Raw genomic sequence first — 13,583 nt, forward strand, 5'->3', positions numbered from 1 at the left:
TCCTGAACGCCCCCTAGCGGACGCCGTATGTGTAGCTGGAGTTTCCTGTTGAATTTTCCTGTAGCAAAACGGGAACTCCTAGTGTGAGCTGTTCGCTGTCTGTAACAGAATAGGCAAAGGCAGGAATTTATCGTGGTACATAAAGTTTTATTGTAAATATAACATCGAGACGACAGAGAATACAACTATATCAGAAGGGGGATAACTTCGTGGTGATTCCAGCACATGGATATTTAAGAAGCCTGAACGGATTAGTTAATCCCTGGAAAACTAAGGGTGGGTAGTTTATGCTAGCATCTCGCACATCTGAAAAGTTTTTCTAGCTAGCTACTGGGCTTGGGTGTTGTCTTTTTTGTTTCTCATATATCTTGCGCTTAAATGGTAGCATGTTTTGGTTTATTCTTGAAACGGTCATTTTACTGAATGTTTTTTCGTGGATAGGAGAAGCATCGTATTTGTTTGATTTTGTAAATGAAACTCTTTTAGGCAAACTGCTAGTTAGCTCAGGTTAGGCCTCGGCGAGTAATTGCAGTGTTTTATTTAGATCGGTAAAGCCAGGTAAAACCAACTGGCTGGCTAGCTAATAGAACTGCAGTAATGTTATGTTGCAAACTTTTCAGTTTTACAGTAAAGAGAAAAACACGGAAAACGGTATTGCATTTAGGTGAATTCTAAACTATCGTAAATTACCCGTTGTGCGTATGTGTTGGTGTACCGTTTGCCCTTTTTAGCGTCTTTTGGGTGCGTGTGTACTAATCGATATCAGAGGCGAGAAGGGAGATTTATTTATTTTGAGCAACTACAGCGTATACAGTAACCATTTACCTAAACTTGATACTTTTAATGTTCGTTATGGAGGTAGCACAATGAAGACAGCGCAGTGCCACAAACTGCATGTAATGAAAGTAAATCCAAATTCACGCGTAAAAACAGTTAATTTGAAGTTAACTAGACACTTCCTGAAATTTGTGTTTTGTCTAAGAACGTATTATTGAGGGAAGGATGACAACTGGCAAGCGGTTAAAAGTGTTTTGTGGTTTGATTGACTTTTTCTGCTTTTTAAAATAATGTTCAGAATATGAGAATTGCGAGTACTGGTCTAGGTGGAAACAAGGAATTAAGACTATGACTTGATTTATGTTGGGTCATACCTTTAATCTGATCACTCTCACCACGTATGGTTTTGTTCATGTCTGTCTCCTGTGTGGGTGGAAGAGTAATTCGGGATAGCCTTAGCAGTTGTGTTGGTGACAGGAGAGCTACAGATATAATGGATCTACTATCTAACTGGTGTTCCTGTGTATTATATTAGAAAGGTCATGAATGAGATGGAACCATCTTCAACTGATCAAATTTGCAAGTTACTTAGAAAAGACGTAGAAAAGCCCTGTGAATGGTTGCTTCTTTAGAATATTGCTTAGTGAAACAGTTGTTTTTATAGTGGCCATATTAGTAATTCAGTATTCAGCCCTCTGATTTCTGTCAGTGCAATATGATGTTAGAAAAGCAAAGATGAGAATGTAAAGTATCGTGAGTGGGTGTGTGTGTGCACGCAGTGGGATGGCGCCTTACATGAGTAGGTGTGAAGTGTGAAGGTACCTACATGCTGAAGGAAATGTTTGCAGAGAATGCAAACCACATGCATATCAGATTTGCTTGGGTATGTGAGAGATAAGGGAAAAGGTCCAAGTCTAAGCAGCACTGAGTTTCCATCAAAAGATTTTCTTCTGGGGCGAAGCTTTCTGATCCAATTTTGCACCATTTGGCTGATTTGAAGTTCAGATGCATCACTGAGTGAGAGAGAAACATGATCCAATGATGGCAGTGGTAGCTCAGTGGTTAAGCTTTTTGACTAGTATTCAGAAGGCTGTCGGTTCCCCACAACCACCAAGCTGCCACTGTTGGGCCCCTGAGCAAGGCCCATAACCTTCAATTGCTCAAGTTGTATTCAGTAACAATTGTAAGTTGCTTTAGATAAAAGCATCAGTTAAATGTCATAAATGTAAATAACTCCCACTCCGCACCCCCAAAATTGCTAGCTGGTCACATCAGAGGTAGGGTTAAGCATCGTTTGGGGTTTTTCCAGTGCTCAAGTGCTCAGATACTTTTGCCTGAAGCAGGTGTGCACACAGATCTCATTTCCCATTCTTACCTCTCCTGTGGTACCTGACAAATGCTGCTACCTCCTAATGTAACTAACACTGGAAACAGCAACTCAAATACCCTTCATAAAGCATGGCCAGACATCCCTCAACACGCTGCAGCCACATTCAGGTCTTAATAAAGGCCTCACAGACTAGTCACTGTGTCTTAGGATGCAGCATTACTCCCTGAAGTATAAAAGTGAATAAAAATCTCACCACTATGAGCAGTGACCTGGATGCAGTTTGAACAGGTTGAGAAATCTGTGTTACACTGAAAGCACTGAAATCTGTGTTGAGATTTGGTCCAATAGATACTGATAATATAGAAACCTGATTGTGATTAATAGTATTTTGAGTGGCCAGACTCAGTGTGAGACTAAGGAGAGGGAGAGATGGATAGAGAGATAGAGGTCAGGCGGTGGTTTGGCTGTAGTCAACAGGCTGTACAGCTGTGTTGTGTACATCTGAATGCAGGCAGCATATCTCAAGAAATTTGTCTTGGAGGCTCATTTTTGTTAGTGAACTGAAACATTGGCTATATGTCACTATCTTTATATGACATTAGGTTTCTATTTAAAATTCTCTAATGAGAACATTAAAACACTAATCATTCATGTTCTGTGACTGCATTTCATTTTTAGGTGCAAGACTTAAATACTTAATGCCATAGGTTTTAGGATTAGGGTGAAACTGTTGAAGGGTTTTAGCCACTTGGGATCATTTACTGTTGGTTAAGTTAAAATGTTTTTTCCACAATAGCGGTAGTGTTCCGTGCTGCTTCCTATAGCATATTCATACAGCTTTTTAGGTCTGTCGTAATTTTCTTTCTCTCTTATTTGAATTTATTAAAGCTGAAATGTCACACTTTCATACACAGTGTTGCGGGCGTTAATCCTGCACAGTCATATAGGAGCAAAGAGCTCCTAGGCTAGAGTGCAGCTTTATCACTTGTGTTTTGCTCTGTGGATGCCTGCTTTTATTCTACGCAGTTTATGCATCGTTTATGCAAGCAGCCTTATAAGATGTTTGTGTAAATTACATTTCAAACTGGTGAAAATTGTTTGGCCTGTAACAGTACATAAACTTGTGTTTGAACCTTTTTGTGGCATGACACAAGGATCTGTATGCACTGCGAGGTAAATATATGTAATCAACAACAAAAACCACAACAATAAACAGCACCAGTATAACAGAACACTCCTGTAATGGGGCATGTGTGACTGGAGCGGCAAAGCCCATGGGATAGTTGCTGATTCTCTGAAACACTCAAACCGAACTTCCTTTCAGAGGCCAACATAAGTTGAATGGTTACAGTGGTTGACTACAGGAGCTCGTGATTGAGAGAAAAGTGCAAAGAAATGAAGTGCAAAATAAGCCTAAACTGAGAACAGATATCTTTATTCCCAAATCTTAGATCAGAGTAAATCTTTAATAATGCTTTGAGGAATATCAAGTTAACCAGCTTTTTGTTTTTGATTTTTTGAGAGCAAGAAAATTATGCAGGATTTTAGAGGAACATTGAAGCTGTTAGCAGCAGAGAGCTTCCCTTTCTCAATATGACTGTGGTCAAAGTAGTTTGTTCTGTTTTCATCAAGAAAAGCTGTGAGTGGTGACACTTGTTTTGCTAATGTTCTTTAGCATCTATCAGCAAAGGAAATGGGTAATAGGGAAGAGTTACCCTTGGGTGGAAGTCATGGTTGGTACGGCTGCAGAGATAATGAGGCTAGCCTAAACTGCCAGGTTGTTTCTTTCAATCCATTTCCTCCTTGAAACTGTGGCCTGTGGGAACCTTGGTTGGATTTACTACTATTATTAACTCCAAGTACAGAAGTAAGTGTTTCAGGAGCATAAGCAAAAAAATGTTGTTATGAATGACAAGGTATTGATGGGTATGTATGACACCAGCTAATGGTAATTTGGCAGCCTTGCAGATTCTAAAGGAATCCTGTATTGCCTCAGAGAAAATACTGCTCTGAGGCAATGAGAGGACATTCTACGTGTACAGTGGAGAGGCGTAGAAATGCAGTTGAATAAACAGCTCTGCCAGACATTACTTGGTTACTAGGCTGTACTGTGCAGTTGATTGCTTAATATGCTTGGTTTAAGGTGGCCAGACCAGTTTGTATGCCGTTTTGACAACCTCTATGGACGGGATCCTGTCCTGCGGGTGGGGACGGAGTTGACTGACATTTGTTCGCAACATCCTTCATGTGACTCTTACAAGCTTGCATGAAAACAGTTCTGTTTGCTAATCTGTAAGATAGCTAATTAAGGCACAAGGTTTAGAGAGGTTGTGCTTTACAGCCATGGAAGATTTTGTGCCCTTTACAGTCAAATCCTGAGATTGAAGACATTTTGCCTGCTTAGTCCATCCAGGTTCACAGACAGGGTGTACTGTGCTGATGTGTGTACAGATGAACTGCAGTCCTATTGGTATAGGTACATGTTAGCATTTCGTGAGGCCTTCTGAGGAAAGCTTTAACCATGTAAAGCATGTTAACTATATTTTTTTACTGTTCTATTTTCTGTCAGTATGCAGACAGCATAAAGTTTTAAGGTGAAAATGAAGCATGCCGTTTATTGTATCTGTTAAAAAAGATCGTACTTTATCTCTGAGAATCATTCACTTGAGCTCATTATCATGTTTTATTGTTGCACACAGCTTGGTACTATAAAAATGTTTTCTTATATTGTGATAATTGGCATAACAGTAATGTAAAGTCTGATTTATTAGTAGGAATGCTTCTATGTAGCTAATAGAGGTTGAATTTGTAAACATTTATTACACAGAACTGCGTAGCTACCTAAAACTACACGTTCCTCTTTTTGTACTTTGTAAAAGGTCTCATTTAATGCTGTCGTTCCCTTGAGTTCGTGTTACAGTTTTATGTGTGACGACTGTGATGCTAGTGCCTTATAAGGCAAGGGCACTTGGAATGTGTCTCATTGCTTTCTTTCCTGTCCCCCTCGCAGAATCATGACAGCCACAGTGACTCTGGAGGATGCCCTGTCCAACGTGGACCTGCTAGAGGAGCTGCCGCTCCCAGACCAGCAGCCTTGCATCGAGCCCCTTCCCTCCTCCCTCATCTACCAGGTGCCAGACCTCCACTCCTCTGGGTGGATGAGGGGCTGCTGCTCCACGTGCTAGTTTGTGACCCACTTTCCCTGCTTTGGGTAGAACTTGAAGCCACATTTAGTATTGGAGTGTAGTGTGAAATTAGTGCTTGTATAGTGTCTGTATACCCAGCAGGGAATTTTTTATATTAAATGTGTAAATATCTAGATAGGAATAGGCTCTTACAGCATTTTAAACAAAATTTTAGTATCTGAGTTTGTTGCCATCGGGTAATTGGAATCAGCAATAGCTAAAAAAAAATGCTAGTGGGTAAAAGTCAAATGTAGTTGTAGATAACTTTGTCAGCTCTAATATGCTGTTTGTTGATAACACCTTCTTCCATCTACAGCCCAACTTCAACACGAACTTTGAGGATCGCAATGCTTTTGTGACGGGTATTGCCCGCTACATTGAGCAGGCCACGGTGCACTCCAGCATGGTGAGTCTGGCCGCCTCGTTTGTGCCCTCCGCTGCCTGCCAGGACGAGACCGTTTGCGTGCATTAACTCTGCTCCGCCAGCACCTCGTCCGCTAGACCCCAGACCACCCGGGCCCTGGCTGCCCAGTCCGAGAAGCTCGTTGGAGGAATGAAAGGTGCCAAGGGCCCCCGAGAGAGACTGCAGGGCTGCCAGCCTGAATGGGGCTGTGATGAATGTGTGCTCTCAAGCTCTGGTGCAGCAGAGCGGGGCTTGTTTGTGCTCTGTTAGTGAGGTATAATTGGGGTCGGGGAGCGTTCAGGATTACCTCAAACAAGGCTTTGTGTTGGGATCTAATTTAAATGAATAGGCTGCCCTGTCGCACACATGTCTGCGTAACCAAATACGGCCTGTCTCATCACCAGCACCAGATTGCAGTGTTGGTGTGGGGGTGTGTGTTGTTATTACTATTGACATTAGTACATTATCTTTGCTCAGAACATTAAAAATAGTTTAGTAGATATGCGTGCATAAGTATGTATGTGTGTGTGTGTGTGTGTGTGTGTGTGTGTGTGTGTGTGTGTGTGCTTATGAGGCTATAGAGATTATGTTGTGTGTGTTCAGAATGAAATGCTGGAGGAGGGGCAGGAGTATGCTGTGATGCTGTACACATGGAGGAGCTGCTCCAGAGCCATCCCTCAGGTACCACAGCCCACTGTGACGGCTCGCCATAGCGCTCACACTTCCTCACATCTCCACTGCGGTTCTTGGCCGGCATGTTTAAGCCAGCTCTCCACCTTCAGGTGAAGTGCAACGAGCAGCCCAACAGAGTGGAGATCTACGAGAAGACCGTGGAGGTGCTGGAGCCTGAGGTCACCAAGCTAATGAACTTCATGTACTTCCAGGTGACGTCTCTACTTTGTGGCGCTATCCACGTACGACCAGACAGGGAACAGGAACTCAGAATCTCCTTAGGAACGGAGCACTGAACTTGTTGTCTGAGCCTCTTTTGCTCTTGCGCTCTGTGTCTCTCTCAGAGGACAGCGATCGATCGCTTCTGCAGTGAGGTACGTCGCCTGTGTCATGCCGAACGCAGGAAGGACTTTGTGTCCGAGGCGTACCTCCTCACGCTAGGCAAGTTCATTAATATGTTTGCCGTGCTGGATGAGCTCAAGAACATGAAGTGCAGCGTGAAGAATGACCACTCGGCCTACAAAAGGTAGGTATCACTCACTCAGCTTACAAACGGTATGTCACACTCACTTGGCCTACAAACAGTATGACTCACGCATACATTCTCTCTCTCTCTTGCATACACACCCACTCTCACACACACTCCCATTCATGCTGTCACCAACGTTGACGTATATGCTTCAGGTGTTTTTCCTATTGATGTATTTGACCTGCAGATGGCAGACAAGCTACTGCTCAGGTTTTTACTGAACACACTGAGGTAACCAACAGCTACGCAGCATATTTTGTACTTTTTGGAAAATGCTTAACATTTCAGACAAGCTTATAGCACCAGCTCATAAAAATTGCTAACGAATTGCATTGAACTTCCAAATCTATGTGAATTTCTTGCCAGGTATGATTTTGGTCGTAAGATATTATTTACGTGTGTGTGTAAGAGAGAAAGAGATTTAGAGAGCTCAGTGTTTTGTGCATAAGAGGGACAGAGGGAGTTTCATTTGGAACAGAACACCTATGAAGGCTGTCATCTGAAAGGTCAAACACATCAAATCCCTCCCTCGCTCCTTCTGGTCCTGCCCCTCTTTCTGCTCCTTCATTTCACTCTTCATGCTTATTCTTGCATTCAAGGTCCACCTTACATTTGCCTATAAGTAGTAATAAAAGTACATAGGAGAGACCTGTCACTTGTTTTAACGCGGCTCTCATCCCTTTTTCTACCCTCGCTCTGAAAGAGCGGCCCAGTTCCTGAGAAAGATGTCAGAGCCGTCCTCCATTCAGGAGTCTCAGAACTTATCCATGTTCCTGGCCAACCACAACAAGATCACCCAGGTAGCCAAAATCAGCGGACGCCATCCTGCACCATGGCTGAGCCCGTCAGCGTGTTTGACAAGTCCGGTCGTGCCTCGGCAGTTAGCTAACGGCTTCCTGTGTACTTCAGTCCCTCCAGCAGCAGCTCGAGGTCATTAACAGCTATGAAGAACTGCTGGCTGACATCGTCAACCTGTGTGTGGACTACTACGAGAACAAGATGTACCTCACCCCCAGCGAGAAGCACATGCTGCTCAAAGTAAGACACACACAAGTGAAAGCCCAGAACTTTCATGTACGCAAAGCAAGAATGAAAGCGTTAATATTACTGTAGTGCTTGGGGTCTTGAGCCAGGTGATTGTAGGGTTTTTTTTTTTTCTTGACCATGTCCTCCAGGTGATGGGCTTTGGCCTGTATCTGATGGATGGTACCAACAGCAACATCTACAAACTGGATGCCAAGAAGAGAATCAACCTCACAAAGATTGATAAGTTTTTCAAGGTTTGTGTGTGTGCAAATTATGTATTCCGGTACAGTTTAATTCTCCTGTTATGGGTCTGTTCTGCTCAAAGGTTGCCCTAGTTATACCAGCAAAGCATTATTAAATGGATAGCAAATGTTCTTGGAGGAAAGTTTGTATGGTTATGTACCATAAGCATTTTCTAAGCATGACAACTAATATTATTTTTAATATTAAAGTGTAAAGTTTCCCGTTTGTGCGCAGCAATTACAAGTAGTACCACTGTTTGGAGACATGCAGATCGAGCTGTCACGCTACATCAAAACCAGCGCTCACTTTGAAGAAAACAAGTCCAGGTAAGACAACGCTTTCGAACCGTAATGTGCTAACCCTCCATTTCACTGCTCCCTCTCCATCTAGCAAAACTCCTGCCTCCCTCCCTCAGGTGGTCCTGCACCACAACAGGCAGTAGTCCTCAGTATAACATCTGTGAGCAGATGATTCAGATCCGGGACGATCACATGCGCTTCATCTCCGAGCTGGCCCGCTACAGCAACAACGAGGTGAGTGGCCGGCCTCCTGCGTTTCACATCTGTTCATCTGTAGTTGGAGCCATTTCCTAATGAAGCAGTAGGCCTGTCAGTATTGAGCCTCAGGGACTCCTGGCAACATGCCACATAGCTCAGTTGGAGCAGGAGGACACCTCTGCGGCTCCACGGAATGTTTGCAGTGAGTGTGCCCATAGCAGCATTTCCTGTTCCGTCTCAGCTAGCTCAGTGATTCAGTGTTTGGATGAAATGGTTGTGCTAACTACTACTTCTTGTTCTTTGTCTCATTAACATTAGCTTTTATCTCTGTGTTATGGCAACAGCATTGTTTCTCTAAACACCAGGCACAACCTACTCCAACTCAGTTATTTGCAAAAATTACGATTTATTGTCTAGTGCAATTTAAATTGTGTCTCCACTTATCACATGTCCTTCGGGGATTCTTGGGGGGGGGGGGGGGATGGGTTTGAGTTCATTTGAGCGTTGTTGATTTTGAACAAAAGCATAAAATTAGATTCAAATGTAAATGTGATGTGTGACTGGGAGCAGTATAGGTGTGCATCTGTGTGGGCATGTGCGTGCATCTTTGCATGCATGAATCTGTGTGTGTTGAGATGTGTGGCATGCTAATATGTCTGTGCCTCCGTATGACAGCTTGTAGCTTTGTCCTCCCTGTCACTGGCTGGGGCTGGGCAGGCTGTCAGATAAGGCCATAACCCTGCTTCTCATACGAGTGGAGATGCCTGCTCCTGACAAACTGCTCTGTCATCAGGCAGCACATCTACTTTTACTAAGTCACAACTACTCAAGTCACTGCTAGCTTTTTGTTATAGTGGAGCCAAGTTTTATGTGTTGTTTAATTGGTTAGTAATCATTTTTAATAACAAGATAATTCTGCTGTAGTATTGACACAGTCGGACAGTGACTGCTTTATTGCATCTCCCCCTTTCTCTATCTTTTCTCTGTGTGCGTATGCATGTGTGTACAGGTGGTGACGGGCTCCGGGCGCCAGGAGGCACAGAAGACTGACTCTGAATACAGGAAGCTGTGTGACCTGGCCCTGCAGGGGCTGCAGCTGCTCTCGCAGTGGAGCGCCCAAGTCATGGAGGTGGTGAGTGTCTGCCAGCGCCTTAACGTCCAGGCTCTCAGTCCCTTCCGTGCCCCTGCTCTTCACCCCTGTCGCCTCCTCCCAGCCCTGCTGAGCCTACAAGAGGGAACATAGCATAGGATGATGTCTTCTTTCTTGGGTGCTGGAGGGCTAGTAAGTCTCAAGCACCAGTTAGCATGGATGACTTGTCATGCAGTCTTTGAATTGGGGAACTAATACCTCTGCACACAAAGAGATTTTCTGATCCACACAAACACTCTTTGGTCAGTTTCAGTGAGCATGTTAGTTTATAGGTGCAGATGTTTGACAAAGGAGTCTTGTGAAGCGTCCCAGATGAGCCTGTGTTGGGGCCTTCAGTACAAAGGAGTGCTTGCACTTCTTAACAGTTCTTCACAGTAGTAATCCAGCACAAGGAAATGCCTGTGAAGGCATTCTTTTTCTCTTGAAGTCCTTCTGTCCTTGAGAACAATGACGTGTGTCCTTGCTCCAGCCGATTGGAGACTACTCTCTGGCACACAGTGGAGCCACACAGCTAAGCTTTAGGCTGGCCACTCCTTAATCAGCATGGCTTATGCAAGTCCCGATCTAGTCACACTGTCATGGTGCGCGATGGCACTGCTTTGCTTCCAGCCTGCTCCCAGACAGGCCCACAGGGCAGATCGCAGTTCCAAGGACACTGGCGATGGCTTCATTTGTTCCAGCATCAGTCCTCCTTCCCTTTCAAACCTACTCACTTTTACCTAAAAATGAATAATAACTATGGGCGACAAAAAGCCTCTCATATTGACTGTGGTTGCTATGGATATGGAGAGAAAGTGCCAGGATGCTCTGGTAAAGGGAGAGACACTCATTTCAGTAGTTGTTTCACTTTGATGACAAATCGGCCAAAGGGAAGGTAATGAAGAACGGTTTCTGGGTGTCTGTGCTGGTGACAGCTTTGGCTGATGGAAGCCCTTTGACAGTGTCTCTTTACGTCATTAGACTCAGCTTGTGTTGCTTTGGCTTGTATGCCAGCCTAGGCTGAAATTAAAACAGTGGAAGAAGTTAAAATGCAAAATGTTTGCTTAATACCAGGTAATGTTCAGAGGTATTCACATGTGTTTTGGGGGAACCATATAGGAATCAATGCCCTTGTTCTGCTTAGTTCCCCTAGACTGGAAGGACTGTTTTTAAAAAGGCTATAATTTCTTTATGGTTTCTCTGGTGTGTATGGACTTCCCCTTTGTACTTCTGACCTCATTGTTGTTGTTTTCTTTCAAATCCAGAGTGCAGGAGTACACAGCCAAAATGACAAAAATGTAGTCACTGTCTCACAAGGTGCCCCATTGGAGATTATATTCTCTCATCATAGGGTGACTTGATCTTCTTGTCTTCATCACAGCACAGACCTTTACTCAAAGATGCATTAATATTAGTGTGTTGCCTTTGCAGTACTCATGGAAGCTGGTACACCCAACAGACAAATACTCAAACAAAGACTGCCCCGACAATGCTGAGGAGTACGAGCGTGCCACGAGATACAACTACACCAGCGAGGAGAAGTTTGCTCTGGTGGAGGTGAGCATCAAGGCTCCTGTCCTCCACCCTTCCTGTTCTGATGGCACTGCTTTGCTTCCAGCCTGCTCCCAGACAGGCCCACAGGGCAGATTGCAGTTCCAAGGACACTGGCGATGGCTTCATTTGTTCCAGCATCAGTCCTCCTTCCCTTTCAAACCTACTCACTTTTACCTAAAATGAATAATAACTATGGGCGACAAAAAGCGTATTCATTGCTGTTGAAGCATAATGTCATGCTTGCAATTGGTGTCGTAGTTCAGACAGTGCGGTGATTCCGTGTGCGTCTGACTAGGTGCTTCTCTGTTTGGCTCCAGGTCATAGCCATGATCAAGGGCCTGCAGGTACTGATGGGCCGCATGGAGAGCGTGTTCAACCACGCCATCCGCCACACCATCTACTCTGCCCTGCAGGACTTCGCCCAGGTCACGCTGCGGGACCCGCTGCGGCAGGCCATCAAGAAGAAGAAGAATGTCATCCAGAGGTACCACAAAATGCTGTAGAAACATAATTTAGAACAGGCAGAGTAGAACTAAAACCGAATAAAAGATGTGGTAAGGTTAAGTGTCTAGAAAGAATATGGTGTGCTATAGTGTGTCTAGTTAATTTATTTTGACTCAGAGAAGTGGCAAAAGATTTCTTATTAAGGTTGTTTGATGGTTGTTGTAGTGTCCTCCAAGCCATCCGTAAGACCATCTGTGACTGGGAGACAGGAAGAGAGCCCCACAATGACCCAGCACTGCGGGGAGAGAAGGATCCTAAAGGAGGCTTTGACATCAAAGTGCCCCGTCGTGCTGTGGGTCCCTCTAGCACACAGGTATGTGTTAACTTGTTAATGACATGTCATACTGTGTGCTTCTTCTATAAACAGTCTTGGCAGTAGTTTACTCCACACGTCTAACATTATACTGGTTTTACCGTCATCCCAGCCACCTCTTAACATACTGAGTGTCGGCACGGTTGCTGACATGAGCTGTAATATGAGCCCTTACTGATCTGAGCTTTGTGTCTCAATATATGTGCTATGATACATTAATTTCCAGTTTAATGACCTGCTTTATCTGTCAATCCTAAAAGGGATATTGATTCTATCTAAGTCATAGCTTCATGTGTATGTGAGCAGATTCCTTCCGTCTTTCCTTTTTGATCTCAGTTGGTCTTTGTGCAGCTGGGATTTAGTAATGAGTAAGTGCAACCTTGTCCATCCTCAAGCTACATATCTTCCATTTACTCTCTGTGCTCAGATGCTCAACGCACAGGGCATTAAAGATAGTCATCAGTTTATATTGCACTTTCATATGCTGACTGAAAGGTAGGTCATGCTCTTACTAAGCTGTCCTGCAAGAGAAATGTTAGGTTTTTTTAATACAGAAATGCCACCATATCTGATGTATTGCACGCGCACACGCACACTCAACTGAGTCTGCCAGAAGGGATACGATCCTCTTGGGTAGAAGTGGAGAGAGCAGGATTTAAAAAATCCTGTCTCCATGGACACTTTGTCCCCACCTGTTCCACATCTGCATGCCTTATAAGGAGGGGGGGGGGGGTCCTTGTGTCTCAGGCTGCAGCAAAACTACCCACTGTGAGGATATTATCTGGAGTGAATGATGGCCTGTTGATAGACTTTTCCAGTTCAGCATTTCTTTGGTAACTTGTACAGCTGTACATGGTGAGGACCATGCTGGAGTCCCTGATAGCGGATAAGAGTGGCAGTAAAAAGACCCTACGCAGCAGCCTGGAGGGCCCCACTATTCTGGACATTGAGAAGTTCCACCGTGAATCTTTCTTTTACATCCACCTGCTAAATTTCAGCGGTAAGCACTGCTCAGAATACCGCTAAGCCAATCGGCAGGCTGGGACAAGGTGGGTGTGGCCTGATGTGTGTGTCCTGTTTCAGAGACCCTGCAGCAGTGCTGTGACCTGTCCCAGCTGTGGTTCAGGGAGTTCTTCCTGGAGCTCACCATGGGCCGTCGTATCCAGTTCCCCATTGAGATGTCCATGCCGTGGATCCTCACAGACCACATTCTGGAGACAAAAGAGGCCTCCATGATGGAGTAAGCACACCTCAACACTGCACTGCTTGGAAAGGCCTTAAGTCCTCAGATAGATAGTTGGCTAAGAATATTTGTGTGAAATGTTTAAAGTTCTGTTTGATAAACCAGAGGAAATGCAAGTCATCATGTTTGATTTGTGTCATAATCTGAAATTTTTGAGCGAGTTCTTGTTTCTTGAATC

At 44.2% G+C, this 13,583-nt stretch overlaps 1 protein-coding gene across 3 annotated transcripts in view; it reads left to right on the top strand.

Moving 5' to 3' along the window:
- The first annotated feature begins 53 nt into the window (after nt 1-53).
- Nucleotides 54-13,583, top strand: part of cyfip1 (cytoplasmic FMR1 interacting protein 1) — a 26,927-nt gene continuing 13,397 nt past the window's right edge. The window contains exons 1-17 of one of the 3 annotated variants that reach the window (XM_027005632.3): nt 54-276; nt 5,118-5,238; nt 5,609-5,698; nt 6,299-6,376; nt 6,478-6,579; nt 6,712-6,893; nt 7,600-7,696; nt 7,806-7,934; nt 8,072-8,176; nt 8,400-8,491; nt 8,581-8,698; nt 9,672-9,794; nt 11,223-11,348; nt 11,663-11,829; nt 12,015-12,162; nt 13,009-13,162; nt 13,246-13,402. In XM_027005632.3, the coding sequence (XP_026861433.1) occupies nt 5,122-5,238; nt 5,609-5,698; nt 6,299-6,376; nt 6,478-6,579; nt 6,712-6,893; nt 7,600-7,696; nt 7,806-7,934; nt 8,072-8,176; nt 8,400-8,491; nt 8,581-8,698; nt 9,672-9,794; nt 11,223-11,348; nt 11,663-11,829; nt 12,015-12,162; nt 13,009-13,162; nt 13,246-13,402 (1,985 nt within the window). In that variant the 5' untranslated portion in view covers nt 54-276; nt 5,118-5,121. Of the gene's footprint in view, nt 277-3,820; nt 3,975-5,117; nt 5,239-5,608; nt 5,699-6,276; nt 6,377-6,477; nt 6,580-6,711; nt 6,894-7,599; nt 7,697-7,805; nt 7,935-8,071; nt 8,177-8,399; nt 8,492-8,580; nt 8,699-9,671; nt 9,795-11,222; nt 11,349-11,662; nt 11,830-12,014; nt 12,163-13,008; nt 13,163-13,245; nt 13,403-13,583 lie in introns of those variants that run through there. The other 2 variants (XM_081717288.1, XM_081717289.1) reach the window with 2 other exon arrangements.

The sequence above is a fragment of the Electrophorus electricus genome, chromosome 7, assembly GCF_041902795.1.
Source record: "Electrophorus electricus isolate QZ-2024a chromosome 7, ASM4190279v1, whole genome shotgun sequence".
NCBI lineage: Eukaryota > Metazoa > Chordata > Actinopteri > Gymnotiformes > Gymnotidae > Electrophorus > Electrophorus electricus.